Source organism: Lepisosteus platostomus, chromosome 6 (assembly GCF_059453375.1).
Source record: "Lepisosteus platostomus isolate fLepPlt1 chromosome 6, fLepPlt1.hap1, whole genome shotgun sequence".
NCBI lineage: Eukaryota > Metazoa > Chordata > Actinopteri > Semionotiformes > Lepisosteidae > Lepisosteus > Lepisosteus platostomus.
The window spans coordinates 4108197-4133378 of record NC_142616.1 but is presented as its reverse complement, the minus strand read 5'-3'; the positions used below and the strand labels follow the sequence as shown (position 1 = coordinate 4133378).

Genomic DNA, 25182 nt, shown 5'->3' with positions numbered 1-25182 from the left:
CGTATTAATAAATGTATGTATTATAATAACTGCTTTATGAATACGTGTGGTGTGACTGGAAAGCAATTTAGTTCAATATTACAATAATTTTCCAAGAGTGAAATCCATTCCAAAGTGACAGTATTATTTCCACTGCTGTATATTTGGGAATGTTCTAATGTGATCCAGTGATCCAGTGTTACAGTCTAATTTCAGCGGTCAGTTGGTCTGAAGGAGAAGCAGTAGTTTGGTAGGAGCTGCATGTTAAACTGGGGCTGAACTCCAGTTAGTTACTGCTTCCAGTCTGTTGTAATTGACCCCCAGTGTCTCGGCTCCTGTCAGCTCCCACAGGAGCAGCAAAATTTCACATCACCTCTGTGTCTCATCATCAACACAACACAGCTGAGCACGGCACTACACAACAACACTACATGACAACACAGAACACTACACATCACAGTAGAACTCAACTCAGTGTCATACAGCAAAACACAGCGACACCAACTCAACACCACGAAGGACATTACAACTCAACACTGTTTCAGCGCGGCTTGGTGATGCTGACTGACAGGGACCCAGGTGCAGGGACTCGGGGATCCTCAGCAGCTGGCAGAGAAGGAGCTGGAGACTCACCAGAGACAGCCGGACAGGAACAGGGATGAGACTGGGATATGGCAGACTGAGGAAAGGATTAGAGAAACTGAAAGCAGGCGGCTGTGGGAAGATCAGGGCTTGAATGCAACAAGAGTTCAGAAAGATCAGGTTCCATGTCTCAGATCTCGGGTCTCAGGTTACAGATTTTTGATTTCATATTTCAGGTCTTGGCTCCCAGGTAACAGGACTCAGGTCTCAGATTTTAGATTTCATGTTTCAGGTGTCAGGTGTCAGTTCTCAGGACTCAGATCAGGTTTCAAGTTCCAGGTTCCACATCTCAGGTTTCGGAATATTTCAGGTTCTCAGGACTTCAGGTGTTTTTCAGAGCAGAGGAAGGGTGAAGCACTTCCTGAAAAAAGCACAGAATGTCAGAGCAGCAATCCAGTAGCGCAGACAGTGTTAAATAGATGAGATCAACAGGATGATTGAGTGGACTGGTTGGAGGATTGGAGGGCTGTACCGACAATTTGAATGCAATTGTGTGTGAGAATGTTACTGTGTCCCGGGACAACTGAGCTACCGGTCACCTGTGCATAAAAATCACAACTCAAAACAGCACAACATTGCATATCACAATCCAGTACACTGCATAGTGCTTTGCAACAAAACACACATCTAAACTACCAACTGTACAGAACACTACACTGAGAGTACACATCACCCAGAAAATCAAGTCTTGCTCCAGTCTTGTGTCACTGTGACACTGATCCCCCTCTCCTACACACAGACAACAGTGATATTTCAACTCTTCAGTTCATTTGTTGGTAAATCAGCTGTATTCTGAATGGTGAAACTACATTTGGAAGTTTAAATCCTGACTAAGAAACAACTTTAAACTCTTGATCCTAAACATGTCTATAATTTATATCTAAATTTTCTAATAATGTCTATAAGCAAAGCATGAATACAACTGCATTTACTTCAATTTACTTTCATCAGCTGTGAAACGTCTCCTGTTGTGTTGAATCCACAGCCCTGGGCTCCCAGCCCTCAGTGTCTCTCCATTCCCCTGGAGGAGATCAGGCCCAGCTGCTGTGCAGATCAGAGGGCTGGTTCCCTCAACCTGCAGTGATCTGGACAGACAGGGATGGAAACGAGGTGACATCACAGCCCCCCACAGTGGACACGGACAGTCAGGGGCTCCTCAGTGTCAGCAGCTCCATCCCAGTCAAACAGGAGTCCAACATCTTCTCCTGCCTGGTGAGAAGTGCTCTTCCTGAGCCAGACTGGGGATCTCAGCTCCACATACCCAGTGAGTATTAAACATGAACACTGGAGCTCACCTGCAACACAGCTGAGGTATAACACACACCCAGGGTATAACACACCTGGGACACTAAACACAACCTGCACGAGGAGTTTATTATCATCACTCAAGGCTTAATATTTACTCTGCTCTGTAATGCTCACCTAATTTGTATTCATGAATTCATGACAAGTGTTAAATGTTAAATCCATGCTAAAAAGAAAAGAAACACAAGATTTTGGCTGTGGAGACTTCTTCAGGTGTGAGAGAGAGAAAATTGAAATGATTTCCTGATTTCCTGAAAATCAGGATTTACTGAAATTTCCTGAAATTATTTTCCTCTCCCTCCCACAGCCAGTTAAATGAGGTTTTTCCTCCCCCCAGTGCTGTGCAGCTCTTTTTTGGGCATCAGAAGCCGCCCTTGTCACGCCCTGTACTCCTGGAGGGCTCTCTACTTCTCTCCTCTTCCTAGTTCCCTGTGATTATTCATGTCTTTCTGGTGTGTCTTGTTGTGTAGCCTATTTACTTCCTGCTTCTGCTCTGCTCCTCGCTCAGCAGTGAGGGTACGGATGTCCTGAGACCCGCCTAGCACCAGGTCACTCCTGTCCATGACCTGAGGGCACAGGTTTCTATTCTGATATCGTCTGACCCCCTGAGCCTGGGCTAACCCCTGTGTTGCCCCTTTTACCGCTACGCATAGGGTCTCTACTGCTCACCTTGTCATTCCACGGCATGCCCTTCCGACATCCGTGACACTACCTACATGAAAGTATTAGATGTGTCTAGATGTTTATTTATTAAGTGTTAATTTATCCTGAACATTTAAGATTTAAACTAATTAAATCTGTTTGCTGTTTCTACAGCCTGTTAACCTGACAAAAACGTGATAATTCATTAAAATGACATTCTATAATCACTGTCAGTGCTGTACCTTCCTGTTTTTACACACAGAGACTTCATGGTTGTTAAAAACTGTTTGAATTCTGGAGGTGGCCATCTACAATGCACAAGGAGTCAGTAGATTTACTGCATCAGTCACTGCGGTGTCACAGACTCCAGCATGGAATCGCCTTTTTATTTTTCTAATGATCTGATGCAGGACTGCATTACTCTGTATAACTTCCAGGTGGCGCAGTGGATCCTTACAGTCCTGCAGTTGCTCGTGATTGTCAGACACAGCAGTACAGTAAATGCTTATTAGTCTATTAGTGCTTTCTGCGAAAATACTGTATACTGTATTCATACTGTATACAAACTGTACTAGAGAAAAACAGTTCAATTAAATAACATGATTTTGAAAAACTCCAAATAAGATACTGTATAGCACTAATCGAATTATATATCTATTCGATAGTAATAGAATTATATAGATTTATCAATAATTGTGTATAAATAGTAATTAGAAAGCAGATCATTTGATTTGGTAGTGTTGAAATAGTGGCTTCAAAAACATACAATATTTAAAAGAAAAAAAACATGCAATAGCAAAAAAGTTTGGATTTGAATGATTTTGTCATTGCATGCATTGTACTGTAGCTCACACAATTCTGCACCGTAGTTATATCAATATACTTAAATTGCAATTTACCATAATATTGTTGGAGTACATTATGCACCACTATGGAAGCCCATTTCCGCCAGGGAGTAAAAATAAATGAGCTATGGTATCTCGCAATTGCTACTTAGTATCTCAGAATTCCAACTTAGTATCTCAGAATTGTGACTTAAAAACTCAAAATTGCGACTTAAAAATTCAGAATTACAATTTGATATCTCGCAATTGCGACATCGAAATAGCCCACATTTCACTGTCTGTCCTTTTGTTATTCTAGGGCTGGTGCCCTCGCCGCTCCCACCCTAGTTCGTGCCTCACTGCAGGGGTGCGAACCCGGGTCTTGCCAGCTGAGCTAAAGAACACTTTCTTTAGCCCCAGTAGCCAGCATCCCTGTTATGCGCAACCAGATCGTACAGCCTGTCCGTTACACTATATTCATGAATCGTACAGGATCATGGGATCTATAAGCCTGAAGACTTGTCTTGTACAGTGCCCTGATAAAAATCAAATTAATTACACTAATTTTTATAGAATCCCATTTCTGCCAGTGAGGCTTCCATAGTGTCCATTTTTCTGGACACTCCACTCAAAGCGCTTTACAGGTAAAGGGGACTCCCCTCCACCACACCAGTGTGTCCCCCCCACCTAGATGATGCAACGGCAGCCATAGTGCGCCAGAACACTCACCACACATCAGCTATTAGTGGGGAGGAGAGCAGAGTAATGAAGCCAATTCACTGAGGGGGATTGTTAGGAGGCCATGATTGATAACACCCGATGGGGAAATTTGGCCAGGAGACCGGGGTGACACCCCTACTCTTCTCGAGAGACACCCTGGGATTGTTAATGACCACAGAGAGTCAGGACCTCGGTTTTACGTCTCATCCGAAGGACGGCGCCTGTTTACAGTCTAGTGTCCCCGTCACTATACTGGGGCATTAGGACCCACATGGACCGCAGGGTGAGCGCCCCCTGCTGGCCCCACTAACACCTCTTCCAACAGCAACCTTAGTTTTTCCCAGGAGGTCTCCCATCCAGGTACTGACCAGGCTCACACCTGCTTAGCTTCAGTGGGTTGCCACTTGTGAGTTGCAGGGTGATATGGCTGCTGGTAGTACCCAGATGGAATAGTGCACGGTGGGCTTTTTTAAAAAAGTTTTTAATTAAACACCAGAAATACAATAAAGGAGACAGAATATAAAAAAAAGGATACAGAAATAGACACTTCACATCCAGAGGAATTCACAATTATACAACCTGAAACTTATACTTTTTACATATTTCCATTGTATGTCCTTTTTTACTTCAAAAAGGTCTTCTTTAGCTCAGCTGGCAAGACCCGGGTTCGAGCCCATGCAGGGAGGCACGAACTAGGGTGGGAGCGGCGAGGGCACAATCCCTAGAACCCGAATCCGTTACAATAACAAAAGGACAGACGATGAAATATGGGCTATTTCGAAGTCACAAATGTGAGATTAAAAGTCGCAATTGTAAGATTTAAAGTCGTAATTCTGAGATACTAAGTTGCAATTGCGAGATACCATAGCGTGTTTTTTTCTACTCCCTGGTGGAAACGGGCTTCCATACACCACTGATAAGCCTTTTATATAATTTTAATTATTGCTTGTAAAACAGTGGGGTGAATATTGGCATCTAGATGATCTATTCTAGGCAATGTAGATGAAAGGAAGCAACATTGTAGATGATGTGGACATCAGTGGACATTCACTGAATACTTTTCCATGAATATGTTTTTTTCCAAAACAAATTCTGTACAGCCACATTACATTTTAAATGGTAGTTAGGCTATGTATTTTATATGTTTTTGTAACATATAAAATCTAATATATTTTCCTGAAATACGATAATCAAATCATATTAGATTGATGCAATTGTTTTGGGACCTGACAGATTGCAAATTTATTCGATTCAATAATGTTTTCTTACAATTTCTGTCTGACTGACTCAGTTTTGTAATTGTATTACTGAACTGTGCACTGCACTGTCCAGGCAGCCAACAGTCTCTGAAGAAAGCCAGCAGCAAATTATCGCATCCTAAAGCTGACTTAGGTCCCAAAATCCAGCGCTGAGCGTAATAATAATCGAAGTAGTGTGGGAATGCTAACCCTAACCCTAGCTGGCGTGTCAACCGAGCAGATCCGCAATCTGTCTCTGAAGCCCTTCAGTCTTCAGATTTTGAAATGTTCCACAAACCAAAAAGTATGAGTGTGAAACATTTAAACCATTGATAAAATCCTTTGCAAATTCAATAGATATAGATTGAAATTCAAATTCAAATCCAAATGTTTTTTTCTTTCATTTACTGTATGTTAGATTTCATTAGCACCTAACACAAGTGCTTCTTTGGGATAATATTCCTGTCCTGTTTTCCAGGAGACTATTTCCCTGCTCCCTCTGGATGGATGGTGGCTCTCTTCCTAACAGCAGCTGTTACTGTAGCAGCATCAGTACTTCTGGTGATCCAGTGGAGAAGAATGGACAGTATGTGCTCATTTTAGATGCTGTATGTGTGTGTTAGGTTCGGTTTTAAATCCCACTATATGACAATGTATGAGCAGCACAAGACATCAAACTCTGATGGTGTGCGGACACCATGTCTAGAACTGTAGACCCCAGGAGATCATCTTCTCAGAAAGGGCTGTGCTGGGAGATCTACAGTATTCCTATCAGTCAGAGCCAGTACCGGCCCACAACAGCCATCCTAGCAGTTACAGAACCAGCCTCTCTAGTGTTAAAGCAGCTCTCTCTCTTCAGGTTGGTCTCACTGTGAGCTTTTATATAGTGGGGGTGAGTCAGTCTAAACGTTGTCAGAAGTTGGTTCATCAGCATCTATAAACAACAGTGAACATCTGAACTTTTCAGCTGTGTGGAAACTCACAGCAGCCCAGCACATCCAGAATCTTCCTGCTGGGCTCCATCCTTTCTCTTACCCCCTGGAGAAGAGTGGGTTAGTGGTTATGGTGATTTCAGAACAGAGTGTGTTCAGTGTTCCTGTGGAAACACTCAAACACTTGGCCAGATCCACTCTCTATATTTCAGCAGCTATATTGAGCACTTCGTGGAACTCGGCCACTGTTAATGCAACTGATGTTCTCTTAGATACTATCCTTAAGAAATAATCTTTACTTGTAATACATTGTAAATTTAATAATTCTCTTAATCCAAATACACACATCTCACGAGCTCCACACACACTCATCCCAACTATGGTCAATACAGGACCTCTACTGTCTGGTTTTCAGAATGGAGGGACACTCCGGGAATCTGAATCATGTCACATTATCATATCATATCATATCATATCATATTATATTATAAAGACTCTATAAATACCTGTGCCAGTGCAAAGGCCTGCATCAGTGTTACTGACTGTCTGTTTCTTACAGAGCAGGAGACACTATTGGCATCACAAGGTAAGTAAATTGTGTCATTTTAAGTCTTTATTGTAACCACTGTAATTTGAAATAACAGACTCTTTGAAGCCCAGTATGCCTAAGATTCAAGACAAGTCGACATTCAAAATGCAGTTTTGATTTTCTTTTAATGTTTTTTCATATATTTTTTGCCAATGTACACAAGCATTTTTCTTTCAGTCCTTGGACTATTTTGTAGTTCAACGGGATTGTGTGAAATATTAGATTATTTTTCAATCTTGTTCCACACGCTAAACTATCCATTGAATGTCTTTATTATTTGCAGTGAACCCCTTACTTGAGAGAGAACTGGGTAAGTGTTCTATAGTCTGTGTGCTGTACTCTTAAAGCCAACAAGTGATCAATGTAGTTCTGAACCTCTCTGGTGTTTCATGTTTTTTAAAGCTCTAGCCTGATAATGTGAAAAAAAAAACTTTTCTCAGCCAAACTCTACTGTGTATAACTTTCCCAAGTACACCAAATAAAGACGTAGTGGAGCTGGAATTCAGCTACATTAGAAGGTCTTCTGAATATTCATCCCCTTAAACACAACATTAAAGTTCAGTCACAGTCAAAACAGACACTGAGGATAAGAAGTACTGTGGGTCCAGGTCATTCAGTCAGTGATACTGGTCACTGTGGGTACAGGTCACTCAGTCAGTGATACTGGTCACTGTGAGTACAGGTCACTCAGTCAGTGATACTGGTCACTGTGAGTACAGGTCACTCAGTCAGTGATACTGGTCACTGTGGGTACAGGTCATTCAGTCAGTGTTACTGGTCACTGTGGGTAGTCAGTCAGTGATACTGGTCACTGTGGGTACAGGTCACTCAGTCAGTGATACTGGTCACTGTGGGTACAGGTCTCTCAGTCAGTGATACTGGTCACTGTGGGTACAGGTCTCTCAGTCAGTGATACTGGTCACTGTGGGTACAGGTCTCTCAGTCAGTGATACTGGTCACTGTGGGTACAGGTCACTCAGTCAGTGATACTGGTCACTGTGGGTACAGGTCACTCAGTCAGTGATACTGGTCACTGTGGGTACAGGACACTCAGTCAGTGATACTGATCACTGTGGGTACAGGTCACTCAGTCAGTGATACTGATCACTGTGGGTACAGGTCACTCAGTCAGTGATACTGGTCACTGTGGGTACAGGTCACTCAGTCAGTGTTACTGGTCACTGAGGGTACAGGTCACTCAGTCAGTGATACAGGTCACTGTGGGTACAGGTCACTCAGTCAGTGATTCTGGTCACTGTGGGTACAGGTCTCTCAGTCAGTGATATTGGTCACTATGGGTACAGGTCTCTCAGTCAGTGATACTGGTCACTGTGGGTACAGGTCACTCAGTCAGTGATACTGGTCACTGTGGGTACAGGTCACTCAGTGATACTGGTCACTGTGGGTACAGGTCACTCAGTCAGTGATACTGGTCACTGTGGGTACAGGTCTCTCAGTCAGTGATACTGGTCACTGTGGTTACAGGTCACTCAGTCAGTGATACTGGTCACTGTGGGTACAGGTCACTCAGTCAGTGATCTGGTCACTATGGGTACAGGTCACTCATGCTGTGAGAGATCAGTCAATAATGTAAAACATATGACTGAGCAATGATCTGTTCTCACTATCACCGCTGGTTCTTTATGAAATCACTGCTCTGATCCACACTGCAGTGGAGACTGGGGATCCTGAAATGAACTGACTGCAGACTGTAGTATAAACTTTGCTATAATAACATGTTATAATAAGTAAGAAGCAATACTATTTAATACAATAAAGAACTACTTTCTCTCTCTGCAGATGCTTTGAAGCACATTCCTTATTCACGTATGTATATCATATGAAAAGCTTCTGACTGTCAGTACTGACATCTTATTACCAGTGTGTGACTGTGATCAACAGTGTCTGTATCTCTGTGTTCCAGTGTGTGTCTGTGATTAACAGTGTCTGTATCTCTGTGTTCCAGTGTGTGACTGCGATTAACAGTGTCTGTATCTCTGTGTTCCAGTGTGTCTGTGATTAACAGTGTCTGTATCTCTGTGTCCCAGTGTGTGACTGTGATTAACAGTGTCTGTGTCTCTGTGTTCCAGTGTGTCTGTGATTAACAGTGTCTGTGTCTCTGTGTTCCAGTGTGTGTCTGTGATTAACAGTGTCTGTGTCTCTGTGCTCCAGTGTGTGTCTGTGATTAACAGTGGCTGTATCTCTGTGCTCCAGTGTGTGACTGTGATTCACAGTGTCTGTATCTCTGTGTTCCAGTGTGTGTCTGTAATTAACAGTGTCTGTATCTCTGTGTTCCAGTGTGTCACTGTGATTAACAGTGTCTGTGTCTCTGTGTTTCAGAATGGAGGTGGATCTGCAGTGCTGCAGGTAGGTCTGTCTGCTCTTGATAACAGAGGCACCTGTGGTATGAAGATATTAAGCTTGTTTTCCTTGGTTATTGCATTTAGTCTCAGAATCTCTTTGTTGTTTGAGATTGTTGTTTTGGTGTGTACGCTGAAGTAGATGTATTTCAGTCTTGTGTTTCTGTAACATCCTACATGAAATCTAACTGGGATTCTGTGAAGATTAATCCAAGCTTCAATACGAGTATTTCTGTCTACAAACTGTATTTCAGTCTAATGGCCAGTAGTTATCTCTTACTCTGGGCTGAAAGTCTGGGGAACATTTTTCCCCAATGTCTTTCAGTCCAATGGCCAGTATGAGTCTCTCCTGGGGGGGCTGACAGTGTAGAAAACTCATTTTCCCTGAAGGCCATGTGCTCTGGTCTCTGCTCACTCCTGACTGGGGGTCTACAGGCTGAATGTGGCAGAGCCAGTGACCCTGGATTTGGGAATGACTGTGGAATATCAGGAGGAATCAGGTATAGAGCCACTCATATCAAACAGCTGTCCAAATCCTATGGGAAAACAGTGTTACGGACCATATAAAAATGATGGTGCAAGTTTCTCTTAACATAAATATATTTGTGCATGTGTAACCTTTATCTGTTTACAGGAAAGAAAAAAATAGAAAAAAATATCATCAATCATTTATGAACTCTTCTGTCAACACACCTGACACTTCAGTCAGCAGCTTGTTGTCCTCTGTCTCTCTCTCTTACTCTGGGCTCTCCTGCAGCTTGTTGTCCTCTGTCTCTCTCTCTCTTACTCTGGGCTCTCCTGCAGCTTGTTGTCCTCTGTCTCTCTCTCTCTCTTACTCTGGGCTCTCCTACAGCTTGTTGTCCTCTGTCTCTCTCTCTCTTACTCTGGGCTCTCCTACAGCTTGTTGTCCTCTGTCTCTCTCTCTCTTACTCTGGGCTCTCCTGCAGCTTGTTGTCCTCTGTCTCTCTCTCTCTTACTCTGGGCTCTCCTGCAGCTTGTTGTCCTCTGTCTCTCTCTCTCTTACTCTGGGCTCTCCTGCAGCTTGTTGTCCTCTATCTCTCTCTCTCTCTCTCTCTCTCTCTCTCTCTCTCTCTCTCTCTCTCTCTCTCTCTCTCTCTTACTCTGGGTTTTAAAAATATCTTCCCACTCCATGTTTAAAAACCAGTTTCCTATCTGAAACTGACATAAACTAGATTTGACCCCCTGTAAACCAGCCCTGGTACCTGGGGGCAATTTTTGCAGCCTGTACCTGTTTAACTACCATATGTCTCCTAACAGCAGTGCCCTTTTTCAGATTACCGTACGTCTTGTAAGACTGGGCCAAAACACAGAACACACAACAAACCCCATTTTTCTCTGTTTTTATATATCCTGATTTACAAGAGGATGTATCAAGTAAGAAAAGTTTATTTTCATCTGGGCATGAATGTTTTTCCCCATATGCTCCCCAGTCTCAGTGTGTGTTTCAGTCTATACAGCCCTGCAGTGTATAAAAGGGGAGTGAAGGCAGGTCTGGTCAGGCTTGTCTGAAGGCACAAGAGAAGCACTGTCTCTCTTAAAGGGCTTTAAAGTTGGTGCTAAATCCTTGAACTCAGGTGAGGGTTTTTTGCAATATAAGGATTATTTTTGTGTTTTTCTCCATGGTAAGGATTATTTTTCTTTTTGTACAGTTAGTGGCCTTTTTCATCATTTATGTTTCTTCCCTCTTTGGCATTGCTTTTCCAGGGATACTGCAGCTGTACTTTGTTTGTTTGTCTTTTTCCCACTCTGCTGCTGCAGTCTCTACACTGTAAATAGGAAATCAGACCCTTCCCACTGCGCTCCCTGAGGCTGTGATTGATCTGGAGAATAAACCTGAGAGCTGTGAGCTCTACTGAGACAGGCTGCAGTGATGGGGGTTCAGTAAGAGACTCAGTGGAGTGTTTGTCTCAGAATAGATCAGTCATTTCAACATCAGTTCATTAATCTCTACTGTCAGTAGAGATTGGGGTTTTTACCTCAGATTTGGGTGTTTCTTTACAGGGCAGGGGGAGTAAATTTAGCTTCTGTGTTTCCATATCAGACAGGTCTTTATCTCCTTAGTGTGACACAGTGACAGTGTGTCTAAGAATGTATGTGTGAATAAAACTACTATAACAGTTGGGGACATTTAATTTGAATTGAGGGACTATTCCTAGGCCAAGAGTAATACAATAAATAATGTATTTCCTGCCAAAATAAGAAGTTCAGTTACTCATGCCAGCACTGTGAAAGGAAGGGGCAGTAGAGTATTGAGCTGAGAAGTGCCCTCCTCTCAGGACAGGGGGTAATTAATTCTGATCTCTCTTTACTGACCTTGTTTCAGTGACATGAAGTCAGTCAGTGTCTCTGTGGCCTGTTTTCCTCAGAGCAGCTCAGACATGTCAGAGTCGGGTGCTCATGGTTAGTTTAAGAGGGGTATTTACTGGGGCTGTAGGGCTCCTCTTACTGGCCAGGGGTAATAACTTTGGGGTCTTTCTCTTCAGCCCAGCTGGTGTTCTCACATGGTCCTGGTCATTAAGAGACCCAGTGGTGTGTTTCACTAAGAATGACACTGGAGTGTCAATATTATTTCACTAGTCCCACCAGAGTGAGTGTGTATTGGGTTGTTTGCCTGTGATATTGGGGACCTCGTTTCAAACAGGAGTGATCTAGAGGGTGTCTGTGTTTCCAGACTGATAGACTCTCCTGTGGAGTAAGTCAGTGTTTGACACTGTGTCCTGTTCTACACAGAACAAGTGTGAAATATCAGTGGAAGATGTTGTCATGTCGGCTTCAGGGATCAGGCTGCGGTTTCCACTCTTGTCCAGGAGTGGGCGCCCTTCATCATCACAGAACTAATGGGGCTCCCTGTCTAGAAATGAGTCAGGTGTTTTTATAAATTCATGTAGGTGGCTGTGTCAGCCTCTCTAGGCACCAGGAGTCAAAAAGTAAGAGCTGATAAGAGTCACTTTGATCGTCACTTGATTGACAGGGAGATCAGCGAAAGAGCGATTAAAACCCACATTCGCTCTGGGCATGTATAAGCCCTGACCCCGTCTCTCAGTGGTCAGAGCTCACTGATTGACAGCTGGTGTCTCCTATCAGAGAGGCGGACAGTGAGCGCGAGCAGTCTGAAGTCAGTATGAGCGCCTCTGTTTCTCTCGTCTTTCTCTCCGGGTTTCTGGATGTGTTATTTCTGCTTTAAATTGAACACTTTGGATATTTCTTCGCATTTTCAAAGTAAGTGGGAAGGCTTTCTTATCTTTCAGCAAGGTTTTGCTTTTTCCATTATATTTTTTTTTCTGTAAAAACGAGCAGTACACAGTCTTTGAATTCAGCACTTTTTTATTCTGCGTCGTCAGGAAAATGGTCTCAGAGAAGATGAACGAGCTGCTGAACTGGGATTTGAAATAAACCGGTTTAACAGACAGGCTGTCCAGTTTCTTACAGTATACAGGTCGCTGTGGTGGGTTGTGAAGTGTTTGAAAGCCAGTGGTCGGGCTGTAGTTTCTCCTGCAGTCCGGTCGGTCCTGTGTTTATTAATAATGTCGTTTAAAAAAATAAAGTTTCATCGCTGTGAAAACAAGTGTTTAATGTTTGTATTTAGAGGATATTGGGGATCACTCCCATGTGTAACACTAGTGAAGAAGATGTCGTTTCTCTGGAAGGGAAGAGCAGTCATTAGTAATTGACTGGTGTTTCTCTCTCGGTGTGTTTGGGGACAAAGACATTTCACAGTCTGATGGAGTTGAGTTGGACTGTGATCGGCAGGAGCCTGTTGTGATGTTTGTGTTTTATTCCCCAGCTGCTGTGACTCTGGACCCTGATACAGCTCACTGTTGGCTCAGCCTGTCTGAGGATGGGAAGAGAGTGAGAGTGGGAGAGGAGGAACAGGATCTCTCTGACAATCCTCACAGGTTTGATCACTGGGAATGTGTCGTGAGCAGGGAGGCCTTCACCTCAGGGAGACACTACTGGGAGGTGGAGGTGAATGACAGCTGGACAATAGGAGTGACCAGAGAGTCTGCAAAGAGGAAAGGGTGGATCAGCTTCTCTCCCCAGCAGGGTTACTGGTGTCTGGACTACTACCCTGGTTTCTCTGCTCTCACTGACCCTGAGACCCCTCTCCCCTTCAGTCTGCGCCCCAGGAAGATGGGGGTGTGTGTGGATATTGAGGAGAGGACGGTCTCCTTTTACACAGTGGAGTCCAGAGCTCATGTCTACACTTTCACTGACATGGTCTTCCCTCAGGGGGAGAAGATCTATCCTGTCTTCTGGACTGGGGATCAGTATAAAGACCTTGAGCTGCTGCCTGCTGTCAGTGTGGAGATTAAACCCGTCACTGACTCATGAACACAGGCTGACTCTCTCCCAGCTCTCTGTCCACTGCTCACACTGGGAGACGGGTTTACTGACGGCCAGTGAGATGAGGTCAGAAATATAGTAGGAATTGTAAATGATGACGATGTTGTATTTAAACGTTTTAAACATGTATGAGAGAGGCAGGTAGACCCCACTACCAGCCTGCTGTACTCCTGCCTTGTAAATATCTTTGGAAACCCCCCCGTGTGTTTTTTTTTTATTTAAAATATGTCATAAATATAATAGTAATTGTAGAAATGATGATGTTGTGTCGTGTTTATATTAAATAAATACAAAATTAAACAGGGGAAAATAACATGTACGAGAGAGGGCGAGATAACTCGCTACCAGCCTGCTGTACTCCTCACTTGTAAATATCTCTGGAAACCCTGCTGTGTTTTTTTTTCTAATTTTAAGAAAATAAACTTTTAAAAATGAAATCCCGTGTGAGTCTCTCCTGCGCGCGCCGGTGACCGTGAAGCTGCCAGAACGGGGAGGGACCCGCTGACGTCACCACAGCAGGAGGAACAGGGACTGTGACGCAGACAGGAAGTGGCTCAGGGTGGTTATGGGAGTTGTAGTTTGTAACCAGCGGTGCGTCTGTGAGCAGCTACAGCCAGTCTAATACCCGGCTCCTCTTAGACAGGGTCACATCAGCATGTTCAGTATTGTGTATTTTATGTTCTTATGGGGTTTATTGTGTGGAGCTTTGCTTAGTGTGAGGGAAGTTCTATGTGATCTCTGACCCAGGGGAAAGTGGACGCGCTGTGTCCGTTACTCTTTTTTCTGGTCTTTGGTTCCCAATGAAGTGTGATAATCGGCCAGTGAAGCTCTGTTTTCCTTCATATGGAAGCCCAAAAGTTTATGGCAGCGGCGAGTTTTTTCTTCAGGGACAGAAACTTGGGCTCCGTGTCAGTCTTGTCTTCCGTCCTGCCGTTTGGACATTTCATGTGGACGATTCTCTGTCCACAGAGGGACTGTGTCGTGAGAGGTAGTTTTAACACACTCCCTTGTGCGCTGGTTGGTGTGGTAATTGTGAGACGCTCCCTAGAGCAAGCGGGTTAGAAGATGGCGACAGACCTGCTGTTCTAGTAAGAAGTGAAGTTAAACTCATTCCTGATGTTGTGTTCAGCTGTGTTTAATATATATAAACTAACCCAAAACACGAGAGACTGCATCGGGAGATTACTGCACTGCTTCGGCAGTTTGTGTATTCAACATCATTGTCTGAAGGATTATTTTTGTAACTTTGGGATGTGTATTTGTTTCCTTTCATTATTTTGTCCTTCTTTCTACCTTGGAACAAAACGTGCTACAATTCGCTCCTTTTTTTAATCCCAGCCGTGTTTAGTCCAGACTCTCAGAACAACCTGAGAAACGTCCAGTTCAGGACTCTCAGTACCGCCCTCTCCGACCGCATCTGAAATATTTCACTTTGTTCGCTTCGTGACGCAGCGCTGTACCGCGGAAAACACTGTTGACAAAATGAATATCGAACTTAGAGCTGTTACATATTTTCTTAGAAATACATTATGCAAATAAATTAAACTTCTTGACTAAAATGTCTGTATGACTAAAATAGCTGTTTTACTCAACTGAATGTAAGACATTATAATTAAAATGTGTGTAATATTGAAACAGGAAGGAGACTCGGAGACTCTTCAGAGAACACGTCAGGGCTGTGAAGATGAAAGATCTCTCCAAGCCCCTAGTGTCTCATTTCACCTCAGACGGCCATGATCACACCGATCTCTCTGTCTGTATTCTCAAAGAAGATTTTCTCAACCCCCACAGCAGAAAGACAACAGAAACAAAAATGATTCTGAAATTTGATTCACCTCTTCTCCTTCTCTCAACGACAGGCTGGTTTTCGTGTAATTTAATAAAGTATATTTGTTTCCTTTCATTATTTTGTCCCTCTTTCTACCTTGGAACAAAACGTGCTGTAATCGTCTCTATTCTCACACATCTCTCTCCCCCTCTCCACTTTGCAGCACCTTCTGAATGGTCTCTCTGTCTCTCCCCTCTCCCTTCTCCCACCTCCCGGCTGTTCTTCTCCTGCTACATTATCTCTGCAGTTTCCTTTCTCCGCTTTTCAGCAGGAATAAACCCTTCCTGGTTCCTTTGCAGCCTACGCATGCTGACACAGCTCCCTACCATCTACAGGGAGATCAGTTACAGGGAAGAAACCTTCACTGGGTCCTTTGCAACGTTTAAACTTGCTTTCTCCACGTTACAATTGTACAGTCATTAACAATGTCACGTCAGTCAAGGAAAAATTAGTCTTGACTTCTGCCTTTCGAAAAAGTACAGCCAGCCTTCTGCACCTGAACACCTCCATTGCGTCGAGCCTGTCTACCGAAACACTGTCTAATTTCTACATTTGCATTGTGATCCTAATGATCTGGAAGCTCATTTACAAATGTAAAAACTCCATTGAAGTCCCTTCCGCATTTGTGAAACTGGGGAAAGTCAGTTGAGAGACGGAACAAACTACAAACAGACCTGGACCACAAGACCAATAAAATCACTGCAGACAGGAGTGTGAATGCTTGGAGCTTTATTGAGTCTCAGTACAAGGGATCTCTTACAGCAGGCTGAACAGAGCCAAGAGTCTCACCAGAGAGGACGGGAGACACAATGAGAGAGGGGATCACAGAGAATCCCTCGGTAATAAGCACACACAACAGGACAGGAGACACAGTGAGAGAGGAGATCACAGAGAATCCCTCAGTAATAAACACACACAGCAGGACAGGAGACACAGTGAGAGAGAGGAGATCACAGAGACTCCCTCAGTAATAAACACACAGCAGGACAGGAGACACAGTGCTTCAAAAGTTTATCAATAATCTCTAAATAGAAAACAACATCAGAGGTCAGACACAAAATTGTTATTGACATTCTAAGTTAATTTTTAAACTCAACAAACTATATTTTATTCAAACTCATTCATCTTCAAATAAGTCTAAGATGTATACCCAAAGAGAGGAAGTTCAGGAAAATCATTTTCACCTTCCTGGTTTTCACAGAACTCTCAGAACTTCAACTCAGTTCTTGTTGGTCTGTACTCAGCTCATCAGAAGTTGTCTGGTGGTGTCTGTGGAACGTGGTCACATCGTATATATAGACACACTGTTTCCTGCAGACTCAGGATGAGATGAGAGAAAGGTCTGCTGAGGTCCAGCATGAAGACGTTCCTCTCTACATCAGTGGTCTCAGTGCTCATTAAGATAACAGTGTGGTTTTTATTCTTCTCATTCCCCCAAACCACAGGGCTGGTTCTCAGAAGCACACAAGAGCCACGTGATTTTGAGAAGAATCTTGTTTGCATGGAAAATGTATTTTAGAGTTTAATGTCCCTGTGCTGAAGAACGGGTCTCAGTTCTCTCTGCCCAGTGTCACAGCTGGTTCTCCCATGAGTCTGTGTCAGGGTCAGCCAGTGTGTGAGGAGATGAACAGAGGAGCCTCACACTCAAGATCACTGTGGGAGAGGGACCAGAGTGTTTTTCAGTTTTCTATTGGGATCCTGCAGTGACGTGATACCAGCTTTACAGTCCATTTCTGACTCACTACTTGAAATAGCCAAAGAGAATAAATAAAACCTTAAACATGGTCCTTTTTGTTTTCATGCACTCCTGAGGACTCCTGTCTCTCCTGTTGTCACACACACACACCCCTGAGGACTCCTGTCTCTACTGTTATCACACACACACACCCCTGATGACTCATGTCTCTCCTGTTATCACACACACACACACACCTGAGGACTCCTGTCTCTCCTGTTATCACACACACACACACACACACACACCTAAGGACTCCTGTCTCTCCTGTTGTCACACTCACATCTGAGGACTCCTGTCTCTCCTATTATCACACAGAAACACCTGAGGACTCCTGTCTCTCCAGTTGTCACACACACACACACACACACACACACACACACACACACACACACACACACACACACACACACACACACACACACACACACCTGAGGACTCCTGTCTCTCCAGTTGTCACACACACACACACACCTGAGGACTCCTGTCTCTCCTGTTGTCACACTCACACCTGAGGACTCCTGTCTCTCCAGTTGTCACACAACCACAAGAGGACTCCTGTCTCTCCTGTTGTCACACACACACACACACACACACACCTGAGGACTCCTGTCTTTACTGTTATCACACACACACACCCCTGAGGACTCCTGTCTCTCCTGTTGTCACACACACACCTGAGTACTCCTGACTCTCCTGTTGTCACACACACACACACACCTGAGGACTCCTGTCTCTACTGTTATCACACACACACACCTGAGGACTCCTGTCTCTCCTGTTGTCACACACACACCCCTGAGGACTCCTGTCTCTCCTGTTGTCACACAAACACAAGAGGACTCCTGTCTGTCCTGTTGTCACACACACACACACCTGAGGACTCCTGTCTCTCCTGTTGTCACACACACATCTGAGGACTCCTGTCTCTCTTGTTGTCACACACACACACACACCTGAGGACTCCTGTCTCTCCTGTTGTCACACAAACACACCTGAGGACTCCCATCTCTCCTGTTGTCACACACACCGGAGGGGAATTATCTGTTAATGCTTCTTCCTGTGGAAGTGTGTGCTGGTCAGCATCAGCCCCAGCTGTGTCAAGTATCTGAGCTGACCGGTGTTCCTGTGGTGTCCAGTACTGGTTAATAGAGCTATCAAGCTCAGGGCTGCCTGTCAATATCACTAACGCTACTGGAAACCGCCTAAGGACCTCAGTTATGAGCCTGAGTTTAGCCTGTTGTAGTTCAGCTGCTTGAAATCAAGAGACAGCCAGCTGGACTGATCCCCTCCTCCCTACAGCAGTCTCAGGACACCAGCACAGGACTCTCCTGCTCTCCTCGTCTTCCCTCAGGCCTGTAGAGACTCTGCAGCTGAAACACTGAGTCTTTTCCTTCTGCTCGACCTGTCCCTGAGCAGCCCAGGAGTGAGACAGCCCCCTCGAACCTCCAGCACTCTTCATTCACACAGTGTAGTCTCAGGAGTGACCCTGAGTCCACATCACTGCTGGACTTCCTGATTCAGTAACAAGCTCACTGACCGCAGGAGACAGGGGTAAGTTCTCCCGTCCTAGTAAAAACAATTTGACAACATCTCCCCATAAACTCAAAATCCAGCATTTGTGGGTTACCTTTATTTATTTTTTTCCCCCAATATTAGAGGCAAAAAGGAGAGAGAAGGCACAACATGGAACAGGAAGTGACATCACACAGAAGGGTCTACAACTACCAGGACAGCACAGTTAACTACACAAACGCAGGCGCCCGATTGGTTGAAGGAGCTGTCCGTCTCGCCACGTCTCCCCTCGAGAGTCCCGCCCCCACCACGATTATGTCACGGCAGGGGGCGTGTCTTCATCAGGGGGTGGAGTGTTCTCAGTAGGCGTGGTTGGCGACGAACGGGGATTCTCCAGCAGCTGCGCCTTTGTCTCCGGTGGGAACATACTTCCCGACCGCAGCCTGGCTGTTAGTCTGAGAGAGAGGGAGAGACAGATATCAGCACCGGCTAAGTACAGAGTGTCCGAGCAGCAGACTGCCCCTCCGCCCGGCTTCACTGCTGGTCCCCAGGGAAACCCTCACTGATCGACTGTCCAGGGCACTTATTTCCTTAAAAAGCAGGAAGCGGTCCTGATCTGTTTCTCTGTGGCAGGTTTCAGTGCGTCGGTCGGTGTGTCAGTACCTGTGAGGGCTTGGTGCTCTCCTCCATGTCATTGTGTCAGTGTGTCAGTGGGTCAGTCACTTCGTCACTGGGTCAGTCAGTAGGTCAGTCGGCGAGATAGTGAGTCAGTCAGCGAGATAGTGAGTCAGTCAGCGAGATAGTGAGTCAGTCAGAGTGTCAGTGGGTCAGTCAGTGAGATAGTGGGTCAGTGGGTCAGTCAGTGAGATAGTGAGTCAGTCAGAGTGTCAGTGGGTCAGTCAGTGAGATAGTGGGTCAGTGGGTCAGTCAGTGAGATAGTGGGTCAATGGGTCAGTCAGTGAGATAGTGGGTCAGTGGGTCAGTCAGTGAGATAGTGGGTCAATGGGTCAGTCAGTGAGTCAGTGTGACAGTGGGTCAGTCAGTGAGACAGTGGGTCAGTGTGTCAGTCAGTGAGACAGTGGGTCAGTCAGTGAGACAGTGGGTCAGTACCGTTGCTCTCTTGATGTACTCCTCCCGGGAGGCCTTGGCGTTCTCCTTCTTGCCTGCCCAGGCCTTCAGCGCGGAGGCCTGCAGCGCGCGGCCGTACGAGAAGGTCAGGGCCCAGGGCTTGTGCAGGGGGCACTGGTTGATGGCGTTGAGGTTGATGGAGGCCTCCTCCTCGCTCTGCCCACCGGACAGGAACGTTACCCCTGGGACAGAGAGGGAGAGAGAGAGGGGCGTCACACAACCGCCGGACCCCACACCCTCGAAATGTAACCCCCCTCACACTCCCGCGACCCCTGACCTGGCACAGCGGGGGGCACGGTGCGGCGCAGGGCGGTGACCGTTGCCATGGCAATCTCCTGGGGCGTGTATTTCTGGGTGCAGGCATGACCGGGGGTCACCATGTTGGGCTTCAGGAGTGTGCCCTCCAGGTAGACGTGGTGATCGGAGAGGGCCTTGTACACCGCGGCGAGCACCTGGAGGCACAGCAGCCACAACAGCAAGCGGACAAACTCACCGAGGAACGGACACAGCAGGGGAACTGCAGCTCAGTGGAATTATTCCAGTGAGAAACAGCGCCCCCATGGTGCTCAGGCACAGCAGGGGAACTGCAGCTCAAAGGAGTTATTCCAGTGAGAAACAGCACCCCCATGGTGCTCAGGCACAACAGGGGAACTGCAGCTGTGGAATTATTCCAGTGAGAAACAGCGCCCCCATGGTGCTCAGGCACAGCAGGGGAACTGCAGCTCAAAGGAGTTATTCCAGTGAGAAACAGCACCCCCATGGTGCTCAGGCACAACAGGGGAACTGCAGCTGTGGAATTATTCCAGTGAGAAACAGCGCCCCCATGGTGCTCAGGCACAACAGGGGAACTGCAGCTGTGGAATTATTCCAGTGTGAAACAGCGCCCCTATGGTGCTCAGGCACAGCAGGGGAACCGCAGCACAAAGGAATTATTCCAGTGTGAAACAGCGCCCCCATGGTGCTCAGGCACAGCAGGGGAACTGCAGCTCACTGTAAGACCACTTCTAGGGGTAGCACAATAACGCACCAACGCCCCGACTCTCTCACCCCCTCCCGTGCCCCGACTCTCTCACCTTCTCAGTGACGTACTGGCAGCGCTTGAGGTCGTGGTCTCCGTCGGGCAGGATCTCGGGCTCCACGATGGGCACGATGCCATGCTGCAGCACAGACACGACGGCACTGCGTTAACACGGATTGGGGCAGCGCTCGCAGGTGGGTGCACAGGGGAGCAGGCCCAGAGCTCACAGACTGGGACGCACGCACACGCACGCACTGCTTCCAAATCAAAAACCTTAACTAGTCCAGTATGTCCAACTGGTTACAGGGCCCACCAGTCCTACCGGAATTTTGGTTGTTCCACTGGGATTTGATTGTTGGAGTTCCTATTTTTTTTAGTTTGAGGAACCTTTTCTTTTTAAACCTGTTAAGCGGAAGGCTTCAGAAATGCATTGCCGAATCTCTCAGTTTCCACCCCAGCTAGGGCTAGGGTCAGGATCCAGCTGGTACTTGGAACATGTCTAACCTCGTCGCTATACTTTGGGGCCCAGTTAAAGTCCAGCTTTTTACCCAACATAATTTTCTGCTTTTCCACATACTTAGTGCTGCATTAGACAGTACAGGATGTGTATTACAAAACTACGTCAGAATGAAAGTGTTAGGAAAATGAATTTGATGGGGTAAACTCTCTCAGATGTGTCAATTCAAGTGGGAAAAGAAATATAATTGATGTCGGAACTGAATGCGTCTCTTAACCCCCGACCCCGGCTCGTACCATCTGGCAGATGCTGGCGTAGCGGGCGAGGACGTTGGCGTTCTCGATGATGGCGAGATGGGAGGGGGTGGTGGGTGTGATCTTCAGCACGTCGGCGCCATCCTTCTTGTACTGGGCATAGCGCTCGTACAGCCCGTCCAGACCTGGGAGAGGGAGAGGGGTTAATACACACACACTGACTGGACACTCCAGTACATTAACACTGCACTGAGAGAGAGAGAGGGGTTAATACACACACACTGACTGGACACTCCAGTACATTAACACTGCACTGAGAGAGAGAGAGGGGTTAATACAGACACACTGACTGACTGGACACTCCAGTACATTAACACTGCACTGAGAGAGAGAGGGGTTAATACACACACACTGACTGGACACTCCAGTACATTAACACTGCACTGAGAGAGAGAGGGGTTAATACACACACACTGACTGACTGGACACTCCAGTACATTAACACTGCACTGAGAGAGAGAGAGGTTAATACAGACACACTGACTGACTGGACACTCCAGTACATTAACACTGCACTAAGAGAGAGAGATGGGTTAATACAGACACACTGACTGGACACTCCAGTACATCCCCTAGCCTGTCTACACTCTAGGGGTGACAGGGCCTTCTCCTGCTGTGCCCCCAAGCTCTGGAACTCTCTCCCCAAGGATATCAGAGAGTCTCCTTCTCTCAACTCCTTCAAATCCAGACTCAAACCTCCTTCTCTAGAAGAGTCTGTACTTCACTGGTCTCGTTCCTCACCCCTCTGCTCTTCTCACTACCACCCTCCACGGTCTCCTCTGTGCGCTGTCATTGTGTTTTATCTGGTGTATTCTTATTTATTGTCATTCTGTAAAGCACTTTAAGGGCACTATATAAAATAAAGTTTATTATAAAAGCCAGTGCAGGTGTGTACAGAGACAGGAGACCCAGAGTCTCTTATAAAAGCAGGTGCAGGTGTGTACAGAGACAGGAGCCCCAGAGTCTCTTATAAAAGCCAGTGCAGGTGTGTACAGAGACAGGAGCCCCAGAGTCTCTTATAAAAGCCAGTGCAGGTGTGTACAGAGACAGGAGCCCCAGAGTCTCTTATAAAAGCAGGTGCAGGTGTGTACAGAGACAGGAGCCCCAGAGTCTCTTATAAAAGCCAGTGCAGGTGTGTACAGAGACAGGAGCCCCAGAGTCTCTTATAAAAGCCGGTGCAGGTGTGCACAGAGACAGGAGCCCCAGAGTCTCTTATAAAAGCAAGTGCAGGTGTGTAAAGAGACAGGAGGTCCAGAGTCTCTTATAAAAGCCAGTGCAGGTGTGTACAGAGACAGGAGCCCCAGAGTCTCTTATAAAAGCAGGTGCAGGTGTGTACAGAGACAGGAGCCCCAGAGTCTCTTATAAAAGCCAGTGCAGGTGTGTACAGAGACAGGAGCCCCAGAGTCTCTTATAAAAGCCGGTGCAGGTGTGCACAGAGACAGGAGCCCCAGAGTCTCTTATAAAAGCAAGTGCAGGTCTGTAAAGAGACAGGAGGTCCAGAGTCTCTTATAAAAGCCAGTGCAGGTGTGTACAGAGACAGGAGCCCCAGAGTCTCTTATAAAAGCCAGTGCCAGCGAGGGAGACTGCAGTAGTTCACAGTCCAGGGGCTGCGAGATACTGCGGGAGACCGCAGCTGTTTAGAAATTTTCAGTGGTGTGACTGCAGTGCTCTGTAAAACCACCAGGTGGAGCAATGAAGCTTAACGTGGCTCGTGGAGCAGTTGGGCTGTTGCCAGAAAACACCTGTTTCCATTCCTGGTCAGTGCTGAGGGACCATCCTTTTCCAATTATAGAATTAAGTTGTATGCTGTTTAGACTTATTAATTTTAAACTGTTATTATACTGGAGCTTGTGAACATAATGTGCCTCTTTCAGGTTTACATCCACATAGAGACAATTCAAAGGTAAATTTTGGTAGCAGAAAATAATAACACTACGGTAATGTAATACATACCTAATGTACACACAGATGGTAATGATAGCTAAATATGAAAATGTACACAACAATATTCTCTTTAATATAATTTAAATGATAAAATTTACACAATCACTATTCCTGAGGTCATCCTCTCCTTGCTAGTTCACAGGAGTGTGAATGACTGGAGCTTTATTGAGTCTCAGTACAAGTGATCTCTCACAGGAGGCAGAGCAGAGCCAAGAGTCGCAGGGGGAGGGATCAGAGGGGGGAGAGGAACTGTGCAGCCGGTGAGATAATCTGCTCTTGTTACAAACAGAGTCAGATCTGTGAACTGAAGAGCCTGCACTGAGCTTCTGAGCAGCAGGGGGCGCTGTTCCCCAGCATCAGATGAAGCTTCAAACACCTGTATTCTTCTTGATCCAGGGCCTGAAGCTGAGCACCCGGATAAGGACCCCAAGGGTGTTGGGGGCTTCGCAGTTCTCACTGGTTATAAAACTCACAACCCTAACCTGAACCCATCTGTTGTTCTCTTTACACACCAGAGGGCCCCCAGTGTCACCCTGTAATGAGAGAGAGAGAGAGAGGGAGTGAGCACACACTGCTGGTGGTGGAGGGGAGTCCCAATTACCTGTAAAGCGCTTTGAGTGGAGTGTCCAGAAAAGTGCTATATAAGTGTAAGAAATTATTATTATTATTATTATTATTAATTATTATATTTTGGGTAAAGTAGAGTTGTAGTTACTCACAGTTCCAGGCAGTGTGCTGCAGTGAGAACCCAGCAACTACTGATCAGGGAGCCACCACATTCAAAATACTCTCCAGGTTTCGTGTTGACAGAAGTGATCTGAAAATAAACCATCCAGGGCCACTCTCCCTCTGATGCATCCTGACAGCCCACTATAGAGCTCCTGGACAGAGGAGAGCTGGACACTGGAGACACACAGAGGGCTTCATACAGAACAGGCTTGAGATCAGTCATCCAGGACCACTGTCCCTCCGTCACACCCTGACTGACCACTACAGAGATCCTGGACAGAGGAGAGCTGGACACTGGAGACACACAGAGGGGTTGTCATGATGGGTAGTTTTAACACACTCCCTTGTGTTTTAGTTGGTCTAGTAATTGTGAGACACTCCCTGGAGTAAGCTAGTGTGTGAGCTCGCAGGTGGCTGACCCGTGAGCGAACTGCTGACTCACCGTTCAAGTTCAGTTAAACACATTGCTTGTGTTGGAGATATTTTTATATAAACGAACCTTAAATCACGATATGGTGTCAGAAGCGGTGCAGCTTCAGTAAACACGGGTCGGGGAAGGAATTGTAGCAAACTGAACAAAGGGAAGAAAACGCCGGTGAAAGTGGAGAAGTTCCAGCCGCCCCCAGTCTGCAGTCCTCAGGTAATACTGCTGGAAACTGGAATCGATTTAAACAGCGATTCGAAGTGTATTCATCGGCAGTTGTTGCGGATGAAAGAAGTGATGAAACGAAAGTTTCCATTTTATTACATATAATCGGGGAGGAAGCGCTGGAGGTTTAGAACAGCTTTCAGTCTGAAGCCCGAGAACACGTGAAGTTAGAAGTTATACTGGATACGTGTGAACATACTGCCTTCCGAAACGATACATGACTTATGAGAGACACAGATTCTCCACTTGTGCACAGAAACCAGGTGAAA

At 45.9% G+C, this 25182-nt stretch overlaps 4 protein-coding genes and 1 long non-coding RNA gene across 11 annotated transcripts in view; 1 reads left to right on the top strand and 4 right to left on the bottom strand.

Moving 5' to 3' along the window:
- Window positions 1-25182, top strand: part of LOC148659658 (butyrophilin subfamily 1 member A1-like) — a 106584-nt gene that overhangs the window by 15985 nt on the left and 65417 nt on the right. Inside the window, exons 4-11 of one of the 4 annotated variants that reach the window (XR_015939741.1) lie at window positions 1607-1885; window positions 5829-5936; window positions 6842-6868; window positions 7155-7181; window positions 8672-8698; window positions 9212-9238; window positions 13037-13722; window positions 13900-14033. The exons of 1 other annotated variant lie outside the window; for it this stretch is intronic. Coding sequence is in view for 2 of the 3 variants with exons in the window: in XM_088637433.1 (XP_088493559.1) it covers window positions 1607-1885; window positions 5829-5936; window positions 6842-6868; window positions 7155-7181; window positions 8672-8698; window positions 9212-9238; window positions 13037-13584 (1043 nt within the window). In the remaining variant the exon portion in view is untranslated. Of the gene's footprint in view, window positions 1-1606; window positions 1886-5828; window positions 5937-6841; window positions 6869-7154; window positions 7182-8671; window positions 8699-9211; window positions 9239-13036; window positions 14034-25182 lie in introns of those variants that run through there. 2 more of the 4 variants (XM_088637433.1, XM_088637435.1) reach the window with 2 other exon arrangements.
- Window positions 1-25182, bottom strand: part of LOC148659659 (butyrophilin subfamily 1 member A1-like) — an 84849-nt gene that overhangs the window by 12617 nt on the left and 47050 nt on the right. The gene's annotated exons all lie outside the window — the stretch shown is intronic.
- LOC148659660 (butyrophilin subfamily 1 member A1-like) overlaps window positions 1-25182 on the bottom strand; it is a 179114-nt gene that overhangs the window by 128329 nt on the left and 25603 nt on the right. The window lies entirely within an intron of this gene.
- LOC148659662 (uncharacterized) lies at window positions 16137-18738 on the bottom strand. The gene is made up of 3 exons (XR_015939753.1): window positions 18069-18738; window positions 17798-17836; window positions 16137-17313 (listed from the first exon to the last, which is right to left on the bottom strand). It is a non-coding gene; the product is annotated as an uncharacterized LOC148659662 (long non-coding RNA).
- Window positions 18773-21770, bottom strand: LOC148659661 (fructose-bisphosphate aldolase A-like). The gene is made up of 6 exons (XM_088638108.1): window positions 21761-21770; window positions 21574-21716; window positions 20876-20959; window positions 20080-20254; window positions 19785-19984; window positions 18773-19129 (listed from the first exon to the last, which is right to left on the bottom strand). The coding sequence occupies exons 1-6, from the start codon at window positions 21768-21770 to the stop codon at window positions 19034-19036; spliced, it is 708 nt and encodes a 235-aa protein (XP_088494234.1). The 3' UTR covers window positions 18773-19033.

Coding starts and splice junctions, on each gene's coding strand:
- LOC148659661 (XM_088638108.1), bottom strand. Junction 20,960..21,573: donor ACGCCAGCATCTGCCAGATG/GTACGAGCCGGG, acceptor TCTGTGCTGCAG/CATGGCATCGTGCCCATCGT. Junction 20,255..20,875: donor GCCAGTACGTCACTGAGAAG/GTGAGAGAGTCG, acceptor CTGTGCCTCCAG/GTGCTCGCCGCGGTGTACAA.